General features: G+C 36.2%; 1 protein-coding gene across 2 annotated transcripts in view; it reads left to right on the top strand.

Moving 5' to 3' along the window:
• Window positions 1-16,848, top strand: part of SARNP (SAP domain containing ribonucleoprotein) — a 45,034-nt gene that overhangs the window by 9,831 nt on the left and 18,355 nt on the right. For both annotated transcript variants that reach the window (XR_836914.3, XM_010976904.3), the window contains exons 3-9: window positions 462-508; window positions 734-801; window positions 3,907-3,958; window positions 4,812-4,885; window positions 5,337-5,365; window positions 7,684-7,709; window positions 8,895-8,963. Coding sequence is in view for 1 of the 2 variants with exons in the window: in XM_010976904.3 (XP_010975206.1) it covers window positions 462-508; window positions 734-801; window positions 3,907-3,958; window positions 4,812-4,885; window positions 5,337-5,365; window positions 7,684-7,709; window positions 8,895-8,963 (365 nt within the window). In the remaining variant the exon portion in view is untranslated. The remainder of the gene's footprint in view (window positions 1-461; window positions 509-733; window positions 802-3,906; window positions 3,959-4,811; window positions 4,886-5,336; window positions 5,366-7,683; window positions 7,710-8,894; window positions 8,964-16,848) is intronic.

Below are 16,848 nucleotides of genomic sequence, written 5' to 3' on the forward strand. Positions count from 1 at the left end.
ATTGGCTTATTAGTTTGCAGGCATTTCTTCTTTAATTCTAGTAACTATATCCTTGTTTGTTCTAGACACAAATACCTTCTTTTTCATTTGTTTCTTTTTCTGTGGAGCCCTCCCCTAGTTTTGAAAAATTTGTAGTTTTTTGCATATTACTTTTGTTTGTGGGTTTTTTTTTTAAGAAATTATTCACCAACACTAAATTCTCCCACATTATTTTTTATTAATGTTGTAGTTTGAACTCATCACGTTCACTTCTTTAGTCCAGCTAGAGTTTAACCTCATATCAATGTTAGGTAAAGAAGAGTTTTACCTTCTCCATGTGGAACAAATTTTGTAAGCATCAGTTCTGCCTTCATTATTTAATTTTATTTTGGGAAAGCAAAATAAATACAACTTTAGCCTAAGTACAGTGATCAAGATGGTTTTGTAGCAGGGCTTGACCTGAATATTTTAATATTCTTTAGCTGAAGAGGAGGCAAATGAAGAAGATGTACTGGGAGATGAAACAGAGGTGAGTTGAGAGAGTAAGGTTAGTCACTGGCCTGGCAGTGTGCCACTACCTTGGTCACATTGCTGAACATCAATCATTAGAGGGCTTAAATACTAACTCATTAGGGGAGCATACAGGGGGAATGAAGGTTCTGAAAGACTGGTTCATTTTGGAGTTCTCATATTCTTCTATTATTGGGTATTTACTCTTAATTTATGTTAACCATCTTGTTTCATTTGGTTTTAGGAAGAAGAACCAAAGCCCATAGAACTGCCTGTCAAAGAGGAAGAACCACCTGAAAAAACTGTTGATGTGTAACTATCCTTTTTTTAATAATGAGTACAAAGCAGACAGTTCTGGGGTTTTTAGTGTTTCACTCTGTTTACCTCATACATTCCCATTGGCTTTTTCATTTCTCGTTAGATCATACATTTTCAGAGGGTCTACTTCATTTCAAGTGCATGGTCCCAGTGAAGCAAAATTAAGTTTGTCTCTGGGTTATGTAATAATTAGGAGCTGGTGACTTCAAGCCCAGATAAAGTTTAGTTCTCCTAGCCTTTGTTGTATAACTGTAATAGATGATTCTCTTTCTGTATCGAGTCATGCAAATTTTCTGCATATAAAGAATTTTGTAAGGGAGGAGGGTGCTGAGCAGAGATTATGTCTCAAAGTAACACTGTATTCTCTCTTCCTTTTGACTTACAGTGGTGGAGGGGAGGACAGAGTACTAGAGTAGAAAGTGAATCTTGATTTATTTAAATTATTCCACAAGATTGATCACAAACATCTTTTATTTGGGATCTCCCCACAAATGTCTGGCCATCTTATACTCCAGCACATTAAGAACAGTTGAGTCCTTTTTAACATTTTTGTTCCTCATAGCTGTATTAATCTATTTAATTATAAAAGATAATATATGTACTAGTAAAAAGTCAAACAGTACGTAGAGGAGTATATAAATTGAAAATTAAGTACCCTTGTTTTCATCCCCACCTGACTTCTCAGATGTTTTCAGTATATGCTTCTGGAATATTTTATATGCTGTGTGTATATGTGTATATACAGTTACATATGTACACACCATGCAAATTGTTGGTTTCTTGATTTTTTTTCACATACAGATCTCTTTCTATATTATATAATAATGTCCTTATTTAAATATAGTTATATAGTAGGCAAGGTTCTAACTATTTTACATGTATTCTCATTTAATCCTCACTTCAACCCTGTGAAATGGGAATAATTATCCTAGTAAGTAGTAGGTCTCGCTCTCTTTTTTTTAGTTATTATGGGATATTACAAGTATATATAAAAATTATGAGAATAGTATATAGACCCCCATGAACCCATCAACTTGGAATTGTATTCTTTCTGGTAGCTAATAATGCTCCATCCTTTGAATGGACAGTAATTTCACCAGTCTCCTGTTGATGGACATTTAGATTATTCATAATTACAGAAAATGCAGCGCTACATGTCCTTATACAACTAGTTTTAAATTTATGCAGATATATCCATAGGATAAATTTCTAGCAATGGATTTGAGGCAACATAGGGGATGTGCATTTAATGTTTTATTAGATTTTCTCAAATATTACTGCTTTCTAAAATCATTTACTTATCTTCCATCATAGGAGGTTAGTGTCTAGGTATAATGCCTTGAGAAAACGCCTAATGGAATAGCTTTAAGATAGAGATGTTTTGAGGACTTAATGGGGCAAAAAGGAAGATGAGGTAAATACAGTAATAATTGGCCTGTGTGGGTTAAAAATAATGAAATTTAAAAATTTATAGAAGTTCATTATCTTTAGAAAATCTAAAATATGTAATTCTCTTGTTTAGAGTGCTTTAATTTAATCAGTGAATTTCTAAACAAGGGAATTGAAATTGTGTGTGTGTTGAGGGGGTGCTTTTGCTTTTTAGAGAGCTAGTAGTGATTAGATTAAAGTATATACAGAAAGGTTCTGGGTGCCTGTAGTTTGGAGAATGTTTTGTACATGACTGGATAGGAGAGAAACTTCTCAGTGAACAGAAGAATGAGTCCCAGAATATGATGTGTATTTATTGCTTGAGCTTAATTGTGCCTGAGGGAGTTGGAACAGAGCAGAAGGAAGCTTCCTCTCTCCTTGTTCCCTTTCTGCCATGAGGTGTGCTGCAATGATTGTGCTTTAAGATGGGAATGTGGAGGAAGTCATTAGCCTGGGGTTTGGTGGAGAGGACTGCTTTTTTAATGGCATTGGACTTCAAGTAAAACATTAAACTTCAGTGGCCCTCTCTGCCTGAACAAAACAGAGGGTTGGGGAAGGAAGGATGACCAGGAAATGGAAAGAATTCAGAAATTTCTTTAAAAGTCAGAATATACAGGGCTAATTTAGATCCTTTGACCATTCAAAAGTAGATCCCTTTGCTTTGTTTTTCGCTTGAGGTTCTCCAAAGAAATACCTCTGTTTCTAGTTTGATTTCCACCCCCATCCCAAGCTAAGGCAGTTAAATATTGCAGGACTTAGTTATGGTCAGCAGGGGGCTCCCATTGCTTATCTGTGAGTCCAGGGACTTCCAACAAAAGGATGGAGGAGAGAGTAAGTTCCTGTTACAGAATTGCTTCCTCTGAAAATGCTATTACACCATTACTACCTTTCAGGGCATCAAATGGGAAAAGTGTCCGGGATATTTGAACAAAAGCTGCCTATGTCCTTAAATGAGGGACCTTAATGAGACTGGTTATGACCCACAGTTTTATGGGAGTTGTTTGGTGGAGAGTTAATACCCTTCCATTTATCCTAGGTACTTCCGAACTTTGTCTCCCGCCCCTCTGGTCCACCCCACCACCACCCCCTGCTTTTGTTTCCTCTTAAACCTTTTGACTAGTAACTTACCATGTTGTCCTAATTCAAACTCCTCTTAGGCTTTTTTCTTTCTACTCCCTTTGGCATTTTTATTTGTCCCATTTTGACTGTTTCAGCAAGAACTACAGTCCCCATGGGAGAAATAAGGGATTTGTAAAAGAAGAAAACCAGACCTTGTAGAGCACTCATTGATTGTTGTGATGAACATTGAGAGCTGGTATTTAAATGAGGGTTAGAAGAATAGTCATTACTCCAGAAGTACATTTAAAGTTCCTAAAGGTAAATGAAATGGTTGCCAATGTCCTTTAAGTGTTACCCTCACCCAGTATATTAACTTCTTTCCTGGTTACTTTCTTATATTCTAGCAAAGTATCTTAGTCTATTATTTGAACTCTTTATCAATAGACGACAGTTTAAGGAACTGAAGAGCTAATGGGCTTCATGTTTTTTTGGTCAAAGGGAAGGCAGAGAGATAGGGGACAGAGGATATAACTCAGGTAAATTCTTATACAATTCTGAGGTTTTGGTTTAGAATATCAGTTTTTTGATTTTGAAAATCTCTTTCTTTTCCAGGGCAGCAGAGAAGAAAGTAGTAAAAATTACATCTGAAATACCACAAACTGAGGTATGCATTCTTTTAGAGGAGCAGTCTATATATATATGTTTTAGTTTTTGTTTTCTGTTTCTTACCCTCTATTCTATCTGTATCATCACTTTAAAAATTTTACTTATAGGCAGAAAATCAATATTGACAGATTTTGGTATTGATACATTTTTCCACCAACTAACTATATTTGGGAAAATACTCTGGCTGGCATAGTCACCTTTGAAGCCCTAGTCTTTTTGTGTATAATATTCTGGTCTTAGTGGTAACTCTTTTTAAGATATTTACAAACTAGGATTAGAGTTTGGGAGGATTGTACCTTGGAAGAGCTGAAAAGTAACAAGGGAAGATATCACTTATAAGTTACTACTGGCTAGATGGAGAGATTGAAATTTCTCTGAATTCCATCTCAAGATCTCTGAAACTATGTTCCAGTCAAGATCTGTGTTCTTTTTGTACCTTTAAAGTAGAGATGGCATAGGACAATGCTGCCTCATTTCTAACTGAAAGAGTACAACTAGTGTTGGAACCAAGCTGTTCCTTTGATCCCTTTTCAAAGGTCAACCAAACACAGCTTTTGTCTTCTTGGCTTGATGCAGAATGTGGGTTTTATTTTATTCCTTCCCTTTTGTTTTTGAGGACATGAATGTAATAATAGTCTTTTTGTGTTTGCTTTCTGGAAAGGGCTGTTGAGTTAAGCCCTGAGAGGGGTACACCCTGATATCTTCTAAGATTGTCAATATAACTCAGTTTAGACCTAAGAAATTACTCTTTATGTTCTAAAGATACACACTTCTTAACAACTTTTCTCTTAAAAGAAGAAAACCAGAAAATGAGTGTTTCTCTCCCCCTTCTTTTGTCTATTACCACTTAGAGAATGCAGAAGAGAGCTGAACGATTCAATGTACCTGTGAGCTTGGAGAGTAAGAAAGCTGCCAGAGCAGCTAGGTGAGTGTCCCCAGTGTTTTGGACCTGAGATAGTGATCATACAAAGATGAGGAAGTGTGTTCCTAGGTTTTAAATATAATTGTTGATTTTAAGTGAAATAGAGGCCTTTGCCGAAAAGAAATACTCTCTTGACTTTATTCAGGACTTGTCTGTTCATTCAATATAGTAGTTGTAGATTGGGTTTTATTGTCAAACAGGGTTTTTGTAATAGGTGAAAGTCAGAAACTGACTGCTACTCCCAGTTCTGATAAGGCTTCCTTTTAGTTTATTCTCTGGACTCTTGGTGAGAAAAAGAGTCAACTGGACCTCTTTCATGGGGTTGTTAGAATTAGCTAATGATTGCAAGGCTTGAGATCACAAGCAAGAAGTGCCATATGTACACTTGACACGGAGACAGACAACCAGGAGTGTGAACAGCTTCCTAAAATTTGGCTTGTTTTTCTTTCTACAGATTTGGGATTTCTTCCGTTCCGTCAAAAGGTAAGAATATAGAGACTTCTGAGAAAGTTATCTTTATGGTCTTTTTTGGCACAACAGATTCCATTTCTCCAAATTAAGGTAAACTTGTTAGTGCTAGAAGCCTTTAAGAGGTTATTATATTCACCTCTGTGCTTTAGGTAAAACCATGCTTAACCCTTCCTGGGCAATTTAGAGAAGGTACTGAAGTTATGAGAGAATAGAAGGAAGCACCAACATCTGTTTTCCTTTTCTTAGACATCTTTAGGGAAGTTTCTAGTACCTTACTTACTTATTCTGATTTCACAAGTCAGCATGTAATTACTGTGTACCTGCCCATTGTTAGTACTGCCTAGTGTGAGTGGCAAAGAGAAGAGAGTATCTTTTACCTTCTAGGAAATTACAAGAAAACTTTGGCTATGTTTAAAGACTTAGCCACAAGGATTATCACAGCATTATAGTTATCAATAACTGGAAACAATGTAATATACAATAGAGAATTGGTTAAATAAATATGTATCATAGTACAGTTGAAGACTATGCAGATGTTTAAATTATATTGAAGAATATTTGTCAAACATATAAATGGAAAAAATATAAAATAATATTTGTAGTGTGTTCCTATTTTAGTAATAAAAATGCACTTATGGATAGGAAAAAAGATTGGAGGGATATATACTGAATTGATAACACATTATCTCTGGTTGGTAGAATTTTAAATGCCTTTTTTTTTAATTTCTGCAGTGAGTATATATTTGTAACAAATTAGGGAGAAAAGTTATACTTTTTAAAAAGAACATAGTTCCTGTTCTCAGAGACTTTAAATGTAGTCTCCTGATCCAATCTAGTCTTCTAGTGACCTGTTAGTAGTTTCAAGTCCGTTAAGAAAATGTGCTTCAAAAATCTTAGAGAGTTCTGCTATGCTTTTTAATAAAAGTCCAGCAAAGTTCTGGTCACTGTCACTACATGTTTTAGAAACAAAATATTTTCTGGCTTTTAGTTACATCGAGAGAGATAATAGGATTGGTGATGGTACAATAAAAATTATTAAAGGCATTATTAGATGGTGCTATTTGAAGAAAGACAAAAGTTAAAATTAATACTTAGCCTGAAAAGGAAGATTGTCAATAAAATAATGTAAAGATAACGTTTGCAGTGCTATCTGTATAATCTGGAGAACTACAGAGTGGCTCTTAAAAGAATAGAATTTGGCAGCAGTTAAAGGAAGTATTGTTTTTATGAGTGAGAACATAAAAATACCTAAAAGTTCCTAGCAAATAGCTATGGTAAAAGTTGAGTCCATACCTGAATGTTTATGGTGGACAATTAGGGAACCAATTACAAGATTGAGGTTGCTTAAAATATAATTCTGTCAAGTTTTAAATAAATAATTATTGACTAGATTGGGGTTGGGCCTATAGGCCAGTATACTACTTATTAGTGATAATTTCAGGACTGAACATTGGCTTTAAGAGATCATGATTTTAACTCGTTTTGATAGTAGCTCTGCTCTTTTGTCCAGATACAGTGTCTTTCTCTTTTTTAAAACAGCTTTATTGAGATATAATTCCTATGTCATACAGCTCATCCACTTAAAGTATGCAATTCAGTGTTTTTTATATATTCACAGGATTGTGTAACCATCATCACAGTCTAATTTTAGGGCATATTCATCACCCCAAAAAGAAACCCCGTACCCATTAGCAGTTTTACTCATCACCTCCCCCCCAACCTCCAGCAAGCAACCACTAAATTTTTTCTGTATATATAAATTTGCCTTCATATAAATGGTATCTCATAATTCATTGTCTTTGGTGACTGCCGCCTTTCACTTAACATAATGTATTCAAGGTTCATCCATGTTTTAGGATATGTCATTACTTCCTTTCTTTTTATTATTGGATAATATTGTGTTGTACTGATATACCACATTTTATCTTTCCATCAGTTAGTGTACATTTGGGTTATTTTCACTTTTTGTCTACTATGGATAATGCTACTGTGAACATTCATATCTGAATTTTTGTGTAGATACATATTTTCATTTCTCTTGGGGAGTTACCTAGGAGTCAGATTGCTAGGTCATATGGTAAACTCCATGTTTAGCTTTTTGAGAAACCATCAAAATGTTTTCCAAAACGGCTGTACTCTTTTATATTCCCATCAGCAATGAATGCAGACATGATCTCTAGATATAATTTCTGCCTTTTCTTTCCCTTCATAGGATAAAGGATATTTATCCTATATATGATTTCTGTGCTGTCTCACTTGAGTTGAAGACTGTCAACTTTCTTTACAACTTTTAAAAATATTAAATAAACCTTTTTAATTTACTTCTTTAGGCCTGTCATCTGACACTAAGCCTATGGTAAGAAATCTTTTTTTTTTCTCAACCTTGAGTGCCAAATCTTAGCTCTGTACAGTTAAAGTTAGAGATTTACTTCTCCCCAGATCAGAGGAAATTGAGATCATATGAGTTTGGTGACTGTTTTCAGTGCAGTGTTTTATGTCCTGAATAAAAAGAATTGTTTGAGGTACTGAGAGGTTGGGGAAATTGCCGCATCTTCAAAGTCATTATAGATATCTTTCTTCCTGCCACTCCTTGGGGGAAAAATAGTGGGTAGATTTTGTTAGCTTGAGGACAGTTCATGTAGCTCTTTGTTTTATGGTACTGGAGTTTTTAGGCCTCAACCAGTGGCTTTGAATAATGTCTGGTTCTTGATTACCACAAGAGAATCTGTGGAAGCAACTTATGAGTTCTATTTGTAGATACTGGGAATTTTCAACACTAATTATTAAATATAAAACCAGGGAATAAAGACTAGTAGAATAAGATCCCTTCTGGGCCATTATGACTATTCAGCATATTTAGAAAATGGGAATAAATGCTGCAAACTATATTCAGCATTATGAAATCCTGCTCTTGGGGTTATAGATCAATACTGTAAGTGAAGGTGAAATGTTGTAGTGGTAGTAGTGGTAGTGGTAATAGTAGTGGTGGTGGTAGTAGTAGTAATTAGAACAGTAGTAGTAATGAAAATGTCCCAAATATCCTTATGATAAGTCTTACATATCAGGGCTTCCAAGAAAAAGTAAGGAATAAAATTGAGTTGTGTACTGGTAGTAGATTTATCTTCTGAAGCAAGGGTAACTGCAGTGATAGTTTCTCTTTGCTAGGAGGTAGTTAAGAACTACTTGCCAAGACTGTGTATAGGAATTAACAGTTTTGGACTGTGAATGATGGACTTGTTTGGAGGTGATGATTTAGACATTTGTTTGCTTTTTCAAGCAGTATTTGGCCTACTTTGATCTTAAACCCTCCTTGGGGTCTTGCCACCTTTGATGAATGAAGGAGGCAGGGCTAAATCTTTCACTGCATTCCAGGAGAGGCCTTTTAATAATTAGTGGCGTAGATGGGTGTTGCTTAATTTCTTAATTTGGCACATAGGGTATCTGTGTGTAGGCTTACTTGAACTCTTAGCTTTGGACCATAGTTTATGCTTTCCGTATTTTCTGTTTTGATTCTTAAAATTTTTTTCCTGTATTTTTGTAGGTTAACCTGGATAAGCTAAAAGAAAGAGCTCAAAGATTTGGTTTGAACGTCTCTTCAATCTCCAGAAAGGTAAGATACTGTTTTTGCAATATTACAGCCTTTGGGGCTCATAGTCTGGAAATGACTGCCCTGAGCATAGAGCTGGCTGCTCAGCACTTCATTTAATGCCGTCCTTTTACTATTACCTCCTCTCACTGACTGTTGATTACATTATGTGAATTGTTTCACAGAGCTAATTGTTTTCCCCACAGATTGTTTTCAGAGCTTCCATGCAGGCTGGTTAAGATGTTGATTTCAGTGATTTTAAAACTTGTTACATCTGCTTTAACTTGTGATGTAGGCATAATGGAAATTGAATAATCAGGGGAAGACAATCCTGTCTTTAAGTCAAAAGTACCTAGAAACAAAATTTGGAGGTTCTGTGGAACAAAATTGAGAAAGTTATTTCATTCTTTCTGCCCCTCTGCTAACTGATACTATTAAGTTTAAGCAAGATAACTTTGTTGGCACCATGCTGGGTGGGTAAATCAGTCCTATAGGGCATTGTTGTGTTTGGAGTTTTGCTAGGCGCATTGGAGAAAATGCTGAGGACTCTTCTGTTTGCCTAGAGCCAGGTAGTCTCTTAATCTTTCTTCTGTGGGAATGAGAACATGTTTCTTGTTTGAAGTGGTGGTAGGGTTAAGGGAAGACTATTTCAAACCAGAAAAACTGTCATTGGGGAAAAAAAGAATTATTTCCCATTTGGAATATAGAAGCATTTAGCCCCCTGGAAATCCATTGAAAAAAACTGACCTGATAGTAGTTATAGTTTTGTTCAAAAAAAAAAAAAAAAAAAAAAGCACATAAAAGTGAACACTAGTTGTGTCTCTATGGGGCTCATAATCTTGAACACAACTGTGCTTCATCTTCCTTCCCTTTGGGTTACATTTTTTTATGTTTAGCAGAAATACAGCATCAGATCTGTGTACCCAGGTTGACACTGAGACCATAGGTGTTCAGTAGGAGTATTTGCTAGTTTATATGAAATAAGTTAGGAGTTGAGAGGTAGGCAGAGTATATGATTCAAGCCATATGCAGCTTAATTGGGAAGAACTGTTATAAACCAAAAGTCATTTGTGTTTTGCTAGATGGTCAGGGGGAAGGGTTCCTTGGATTTGTGGCCCTAGTTGTCATCTGTTTCCTTCTTTTGTATATGAGGGCTAAGTATTTTGAGAATCTCAGCAGTAACTTGACTCCCGTAGGGAATTGTTGAGTTTGTGTTTTGGAGGGCGGAGGGGAACAAAAGGTACCCACCGAACTGAGAAGTTACCTTGAGAACAAAAAATGAAACATGCAGCTCCATATAATCAGTGAATCAGTTTATTATAGGGTAACTTACTCATAGGTTAGGATCGGTTACACAACAATCCGGAAGCATTTGCAGCTGCACTCTGCACTGCTGAAGGACCATTGGGACAGTTTTATAGTTAACCTGGGTTTGTGGGTACATGCTTGGAAATGGGAAGTCAAGATTTATGAATGGCTAACTAGTTTCGGGGGCACTGGGAGTATGTCAGCAAAGGTCTTCATTGTTTTTTAAAGACTAACAGAGCATAGAGGCCACCTAGACCTAATGATCATTAGTATCTATTAAAATAGCCCTTGATGACAGAAGAGGTTTATTACACAATATAGTCCTAGGTAGGGTCAGTGGAAGGACAAGAGGAACTAAATGGATGGCATCAGTTATGCTTACAGCCATACATTGTGTATTCCATCAAAATTAACAATATTGAACATCATATCTCCTGCTCCTTAGCTCATATGGACACATTCCTGAGAGGAATTTGGGGTTTTTAAATTTTTTATTAAAAATTTTTTTAAATTTATTTTTTGTGTTTTGATGGGGGGTGCATAATTAGGTTTATTTATTGATTTTTAGAGAAGGTACTGGGGATTGAACTCAGGACCTCCTGCATGCTGTGCATGCTAAGCTTGCACTCTACCAGTGAGCTATACCCTGCCCCCTGGAGTTTTTTAAAATTCTTTTTTTTAATTGAAATATAGTCAGTTTACAATGTTGTGTCAGTTTCTGATATACTGCATAATGTTTCAGTCATACATATATATTTTCATGTTCTTTTTCATTGTAGGTTACTACAAGATATTGAATATAGTTGCCTGTGCTGTACAGTATAAACTTGTTTAATTATTTTTTATTGAAGTGTAGTCAGTTCACAATGTTAGTTTCAAGTGTACAGCAAAGCGATTCAGTATACGTACACATACATTCATACATATTTTTTCAGTTTCTTTTCTATTACGGCTCATTACAAAAAATTGAATATAGTTCCCTGTGCTATACAGTAGGTGCTTGTTGTTTATCTATTTTATATATAGTAATGTGTATCTGTTAATCTCAAACTCCTAATCTATCTACCACCACCCCGCGCCTTCCCCCCGGTAACCACAGTTTGTTTTTTGTATCTGTGAGTCTATTTACGGTTTGTAAATAAAATTTGTATTTAGAGAGGAATTTGTTCTTCACTTTATACTGTCCACCTGAGTTATACAGGGATATCAGTCTTGTCTTTTCCCTTTCCTGGAATCTTTCTGTGTATTTGATCTCTTTTTAGCCTCCACAGGAGGCTGAATAAAACATGAAGAGGTACATTTATTAACTTCCAGCAAATTTTGTGACTTTGAGCAAATTACTAAACTTCTTTGGTCCTCATCTGTAAAACTGGAAATAATAACCTAACACCGTGTTTGCAAAGAATAAATAATTGTATATTTGCAATTATCTGCATGGTTACACTTTGACTCTCAATAAATGTTAGTTTTCTTAGTTCAGTTCTGTTGGCCAACTGGTTTTATCACTTTGAGTCAATTAACTTCTGTGTTTTAGTTGATCGTTGATAAGATTTCAGTTCCTGTTTTAAATTCTGAAGTTATGATGAGATAATGGTAATTGGAAGAACTGACTATATGAGCTCTGTTCTTTAATAACATTTATTGTCGCACATGTTCTAGAGTAGTGCTTCTCCAGTTCTGTGGCAAAAGACTAGTTTTTAAAATTTCCAGTTAATTGTAGAGTGGTACTTTTGTAAACTACAATAAAAATGTCAAAGCAATGTTAAGTTGCTTCATAAATTTCTAAACACTCTCAATTTCTGGACTTACTGCCGACTGGTAACAAACAGCACTAAAGGCAGACCACGTTTTGAATAACACTGTATTAGAGTATATATGATTTCTTCCAAGAACCACTTGGAGACTTATTACTTTCTGAGATAGGTTGAGTATAGGTTCCATTTACATTAGTCATAAATCCTGATTTTCAGAACCATCCTAATTTTAACACTTTGCCCTAATTTGCTTCACATAAACCATTAAAATGTTCCAGAAATGGTGGTATTTTGCCATCTAGATTATCACCATTCAGTGGAACTTTCTGTGATGATGGGAATATTCTGTAGAATGTTGTTCTATTGAATAATCTGTGTTATCTAATACAGGCATACTTTGGAAATGTTTCAGATTCAGTTCCAGACCACCAAAGTACAGTGAATATTGCAATAAAGCGAGTCACGAATAAAAAAAAACAATATACACACCTAAATTTAAAAACACTTTATTGAATTACACTGTATAGCACAGGGAACTGTATTCAATATCTTGTGGTAACCTATGGTGAAAAAAATATGACAATGAATATATGTATATTCCTATATGACTGAAGTATTGTGCTGTACATCAGAAATTGACACATTATAAACTGACTATACTTCAATAAATATATACATACATATATATAAATATGTATATATAAATACACACAAAATACTTTATTCCTAAAAAAATGCTAACAATCATATGAGCCTTCAGTGAGTTGTAATCTTTTTGCCATGGAGGGCTGCTGACTGTGATCAGGATGGTGGTTGCTGAAGGTTGAGGTGGCTGTAGCAATTTCTTAAAAATAAGACAACAGTGACACTTGCCAGTGAGGTTCAGTTGACTGACTTCCTGTCACAGATGATTTCTCTGTAACATGCAGTGGTGTTTGATACCATCTTGCCCACAGCAGAAGTTCTTTCAGAACTGGAGTCAGCCCTCTTAAACCCAACTCCTGCTTTATCAGCTAAGTTTATAGAATATTCTAAATCCTATGTTGTCATTTCAGTAGTCTTCACAGCATCTTCACCAGGAGTATATTCCATCTCAAGAAACGACTTTCTTTGCTTATCCATAAGAAGCAACTCCTCATTCATTCAAGTTTTGCAGTGAGTTGTAGCAATTCAATCCCATCTTCATGCTCCATTCTGATTCTAGTCCTTTTGCTGTTTACACCACATCTGCAGTTACTTCCTCCACTGAAGTCTTGAACCCCTCAGAGTCATCCATGAGGGTTCAAATCAACTCTTTTCAGCTTGCTGTTAAACTTGATATTCTGACCTCTTCCTGTGAAATCACAGATATTCCTAATGGCATCTGGAATGTGGAATCCTTTCCAGAAGGTTTTCAGTTTGCCCAGATCCATCAAAGGAATCACTATGTGTGATGGCTGTAGTCTTATGAAAAGTATTTCTTAAATAATAAGACTTGAAAGTTGCGATTACTCCTTGATCCAAAGAGTGCAGAAGGGATGTTGTATTAGCAAGTGTGGAAACAACATTAATCTCACTGAACATCTCCATCAGAGCTCTTGGGTGACCAGGTGCATTGTCAATGAGCAGTAATATTTTGAAAAGAATTTTTTTTTCCTGAGCTATAGGTCTGAACAATGAGCTTAAAATATTCAGTAAACCATGTTGTAAGCAGATATGCTGTCATCCAGGCTTTGTTGTTCCATGTATAGAGCACATGCAGAGCCCTAGGATTTTCAGAATGGTAAATGAGCATTAGCTTAAAATCACCAGCTGTGTTAGCCCCTAGCAAGGGAGTCTGCCTGTCCTTTGAAGCTTTGAAGCCAGGCATTAACTTCTGCTCTTTAACTGCAAAAGTCCTAGGTGGCATCTTCTTCCAGTATAAGGCTGTTTCGTCTTCATTGAAAATCTGTTGTTTTGTATAGCCACCTTCATTAATTATCTTAACTCAGTCTTCTAGATAACTTACTGCAGCTTCTGTATCAGCGCTTGCTGCCTCACCTTGCACTTTTATGTTCCATGAATGCGGCTTCTTAAACCTCATGAAACCTCTGCTTGGTTCAGACTTCTGCAGCTTTCTCACCTCTCAGCAGCCTTCATAAAATTAAAGAGAGTTAGGGCCTTGCCATGGGTTAGGCTTTGGTTTAAGGGAATATTATGGCTGGTTTGATCTTTTATCTAAACCACTTAAACTTTCTTCACATCAGAAATAAGGCTGTTTCACTTTCTTATCATTCTAATGTTCACTGGAATAGCACTTTTAATTTCCTTCAAGAACTTTCCTTTGCATTCACAGCTTGGCTGTTTAGTACAAGAGGGCCTAGCTTTTTGCCTGTTACAGCTTTTGACATACCTTCTTCCTTAAGCTTAATCATTTCTAGCTTTTGATTTAAAGTGAGAAACATGCAACTCTTCCTTTCACTCAAACACCTAGACACCTTTGTAGGGTCATTAATTGGCCTAATTTCCATATTGTATCTCAGGGAATAGGGAGGCCCAGGAAGAGGGAAAGAGACAGGGGAATGGCTGGTTGGTGGAGCAGTCAGATCACACACATTTATTAAGTTCACTGTCTTATATGGGCATAGTTAGTGGCACCCCAAAACAATTAGAATAGTAACGTCACAGGTCACTGATCACATATCCCCATAAGTATAATAATCATGAAAAAGTTTTAAATATTGCAGGGATTACCAAAATACGATACAAGAGACATAAAATGAGCAAATGGCTGTTCAAAAAATGTCTCCAATAGACTTGCTCAACATAGGTTTGCCACAGACTTTAAATTTGTAAGAAGTACGATACCTGTGACATGCAGTGAATCGAAGCACAGTAAAACAAGGTGTGCCTGTGCTCTAGTTATTAGCCACATATGGTGGTTGACCACTTGAAATGTAGCTAGTGTGACTGAGGAACGGAATCTTTAATTATCTTATTTTTTTAACTTTTTAAAATAATGTTTTTAAATGGAGGTACTGGGGATTGAACGCAGGACTTCATGCATGCTAAACATGTGCTCTACCACTGAGCTGCTGCTTTCCCCACTAATTATCTTAAATTTAAATAGCCACATTTGTATTAGACTCAAGTCTAGCTTTTATCTCCCACACAGTTTTCATACTTACATAGCATAGAAATCATTTATCAAACCGCATATTTGGACCATTGTTTCCATAGCCCAGAATTTTTTAGTATTTGTAAAATATAAGCAGTTTGAGAGTAAATCTGTAAAAGGAGAAAAGTTGGAGAAAAGGGAATAGGAAATAAGAAAAGGAAGTGGTTTTTTTTTCCAAGTAACTTTTTTTGGTAGAACTTAGTGTTCTAGACCCAAATCTGAAATTGCACCTGGCTATATTTTCAGTTAGAGTTGGTTGGTTTAGAGTCTTGTGTTTAACAGTTCTCTATTGTCAGAAATGATTTGCTGCCTCGTACTTGGTTGGTTAGAGGTTAATGATGTGATTAAATTTGTATTTATGGAACAGCCAGATCAGCACACTTAATGTCCATCTCATCCTGGGGTCCTGGGTTCAAGTATAGCCTCCTCCTGTGTGTTTGGTCATCTGTCTTTAAGTTGTACAATTCTCTAGGCACAAATCTCATTTAGTTAGATATGGTACAGATAGTAGAAGTTAATAGGTGATGTGAAGATAACCTCTTCTTCATCCTAGTATCCTAAAAGGGGCAATGAGAGATCTACCTCTTACCATCTCCAGTGCATGGCGTGTTTGCTTGATCCAGTGTAAGGCCCTGATTGCTTGGTTGATTTCTCTTCAGTAGATTCTGCTGCATTGGATGTAATAAAGAGACAGGATGTGTGAAAGGAGTGAGCCATAGATCAATAGTATTAATGACAGATTTTTTTCCTAACTGTCACAGTCTGCCCATCTCCTCTTCATATTTTAAATATATGACTTCAGCATATTATAAATTTGAAGATATCAAATTTCTGCTGTTCTTCCTAGGCTGACTTGTGCATGACTGCTCATATATTTCAATTTTCAGCTCCACTAGTGTACTATACATATTAAGCAGTACACAGAAACTTAAAGAAATCTGGCTACCACACCTCCCCCCATCATCTTCCCCCTTTCCCCCTGCCCAAGAAAGGCCTGCCCGTTCATGTTTCCAGCTCAAGTCTCAGTGAATAGAATCCTGTAGGTTTAGAATAATGGGAAGTGACAGGGCAAAGAATGGCACTGGCATTTATAGACATTTTTTTACACAAGAGGCTGTAAATTGTCTCCTCCAACTCTTTGGACTATTTGAGGATAGAATGGCATGCCTTTTCTCATATAAGCCTCATGGTGACTATGGACTGAGAAACCTTCCACCACCTCAAAACAAAACGCAGATAAATAACCTCTGCCTGGTTGGTTCTGATTGATCACCAGCTAAGTTTTCAACCTTGTGCTTGACTGGTGGTTTTTTTTTCTCTGTCAGTTAGTTTTCCATGCCTCCCAAGAGAAGTAGTGCTTGGGTTAGTCCCTGTTGGTGATGGACAGCACATGGCCTGGCACATAAGAAATTCATCTCTAAAAGGAGTGAGAGATGGATAGAGGAAATAGATGGGAAGCCAGCTCAGTTAATATATGCTGGTCATAGGACGTTAGTTTTGGTAAAAACGAAGTCTGGGTTTATAGTTGTATTGTTAACTGATGTAGCTGATTTGAGTGGATTGGGTTTTTTTGGTTTGTTTTCAAACATTGACACATTTGGGAAAGTGAAACTTGATACTTTAGGAAGTTACAGGAAATCCAGTTAGGTAAGTAGTTAAAACAAACAAAACCAAGCCCAAGCATTAAGCAGAAAACCGGAGTATGGTTTAT

Source organism: Camelus dromedarius, chromosome 11 (assembly GCF_036321535.1).
Source record: "Camelus dromedarius isolate mCamDro1 chromosome 11, mCamDro1.pat, whole genome shotgun sequence".
NCBI lineage: Eukaryota > Metazoa > Chordata > Mammalia > Artiodactyla > Camelidae > Camelus > Camelus dromedarius.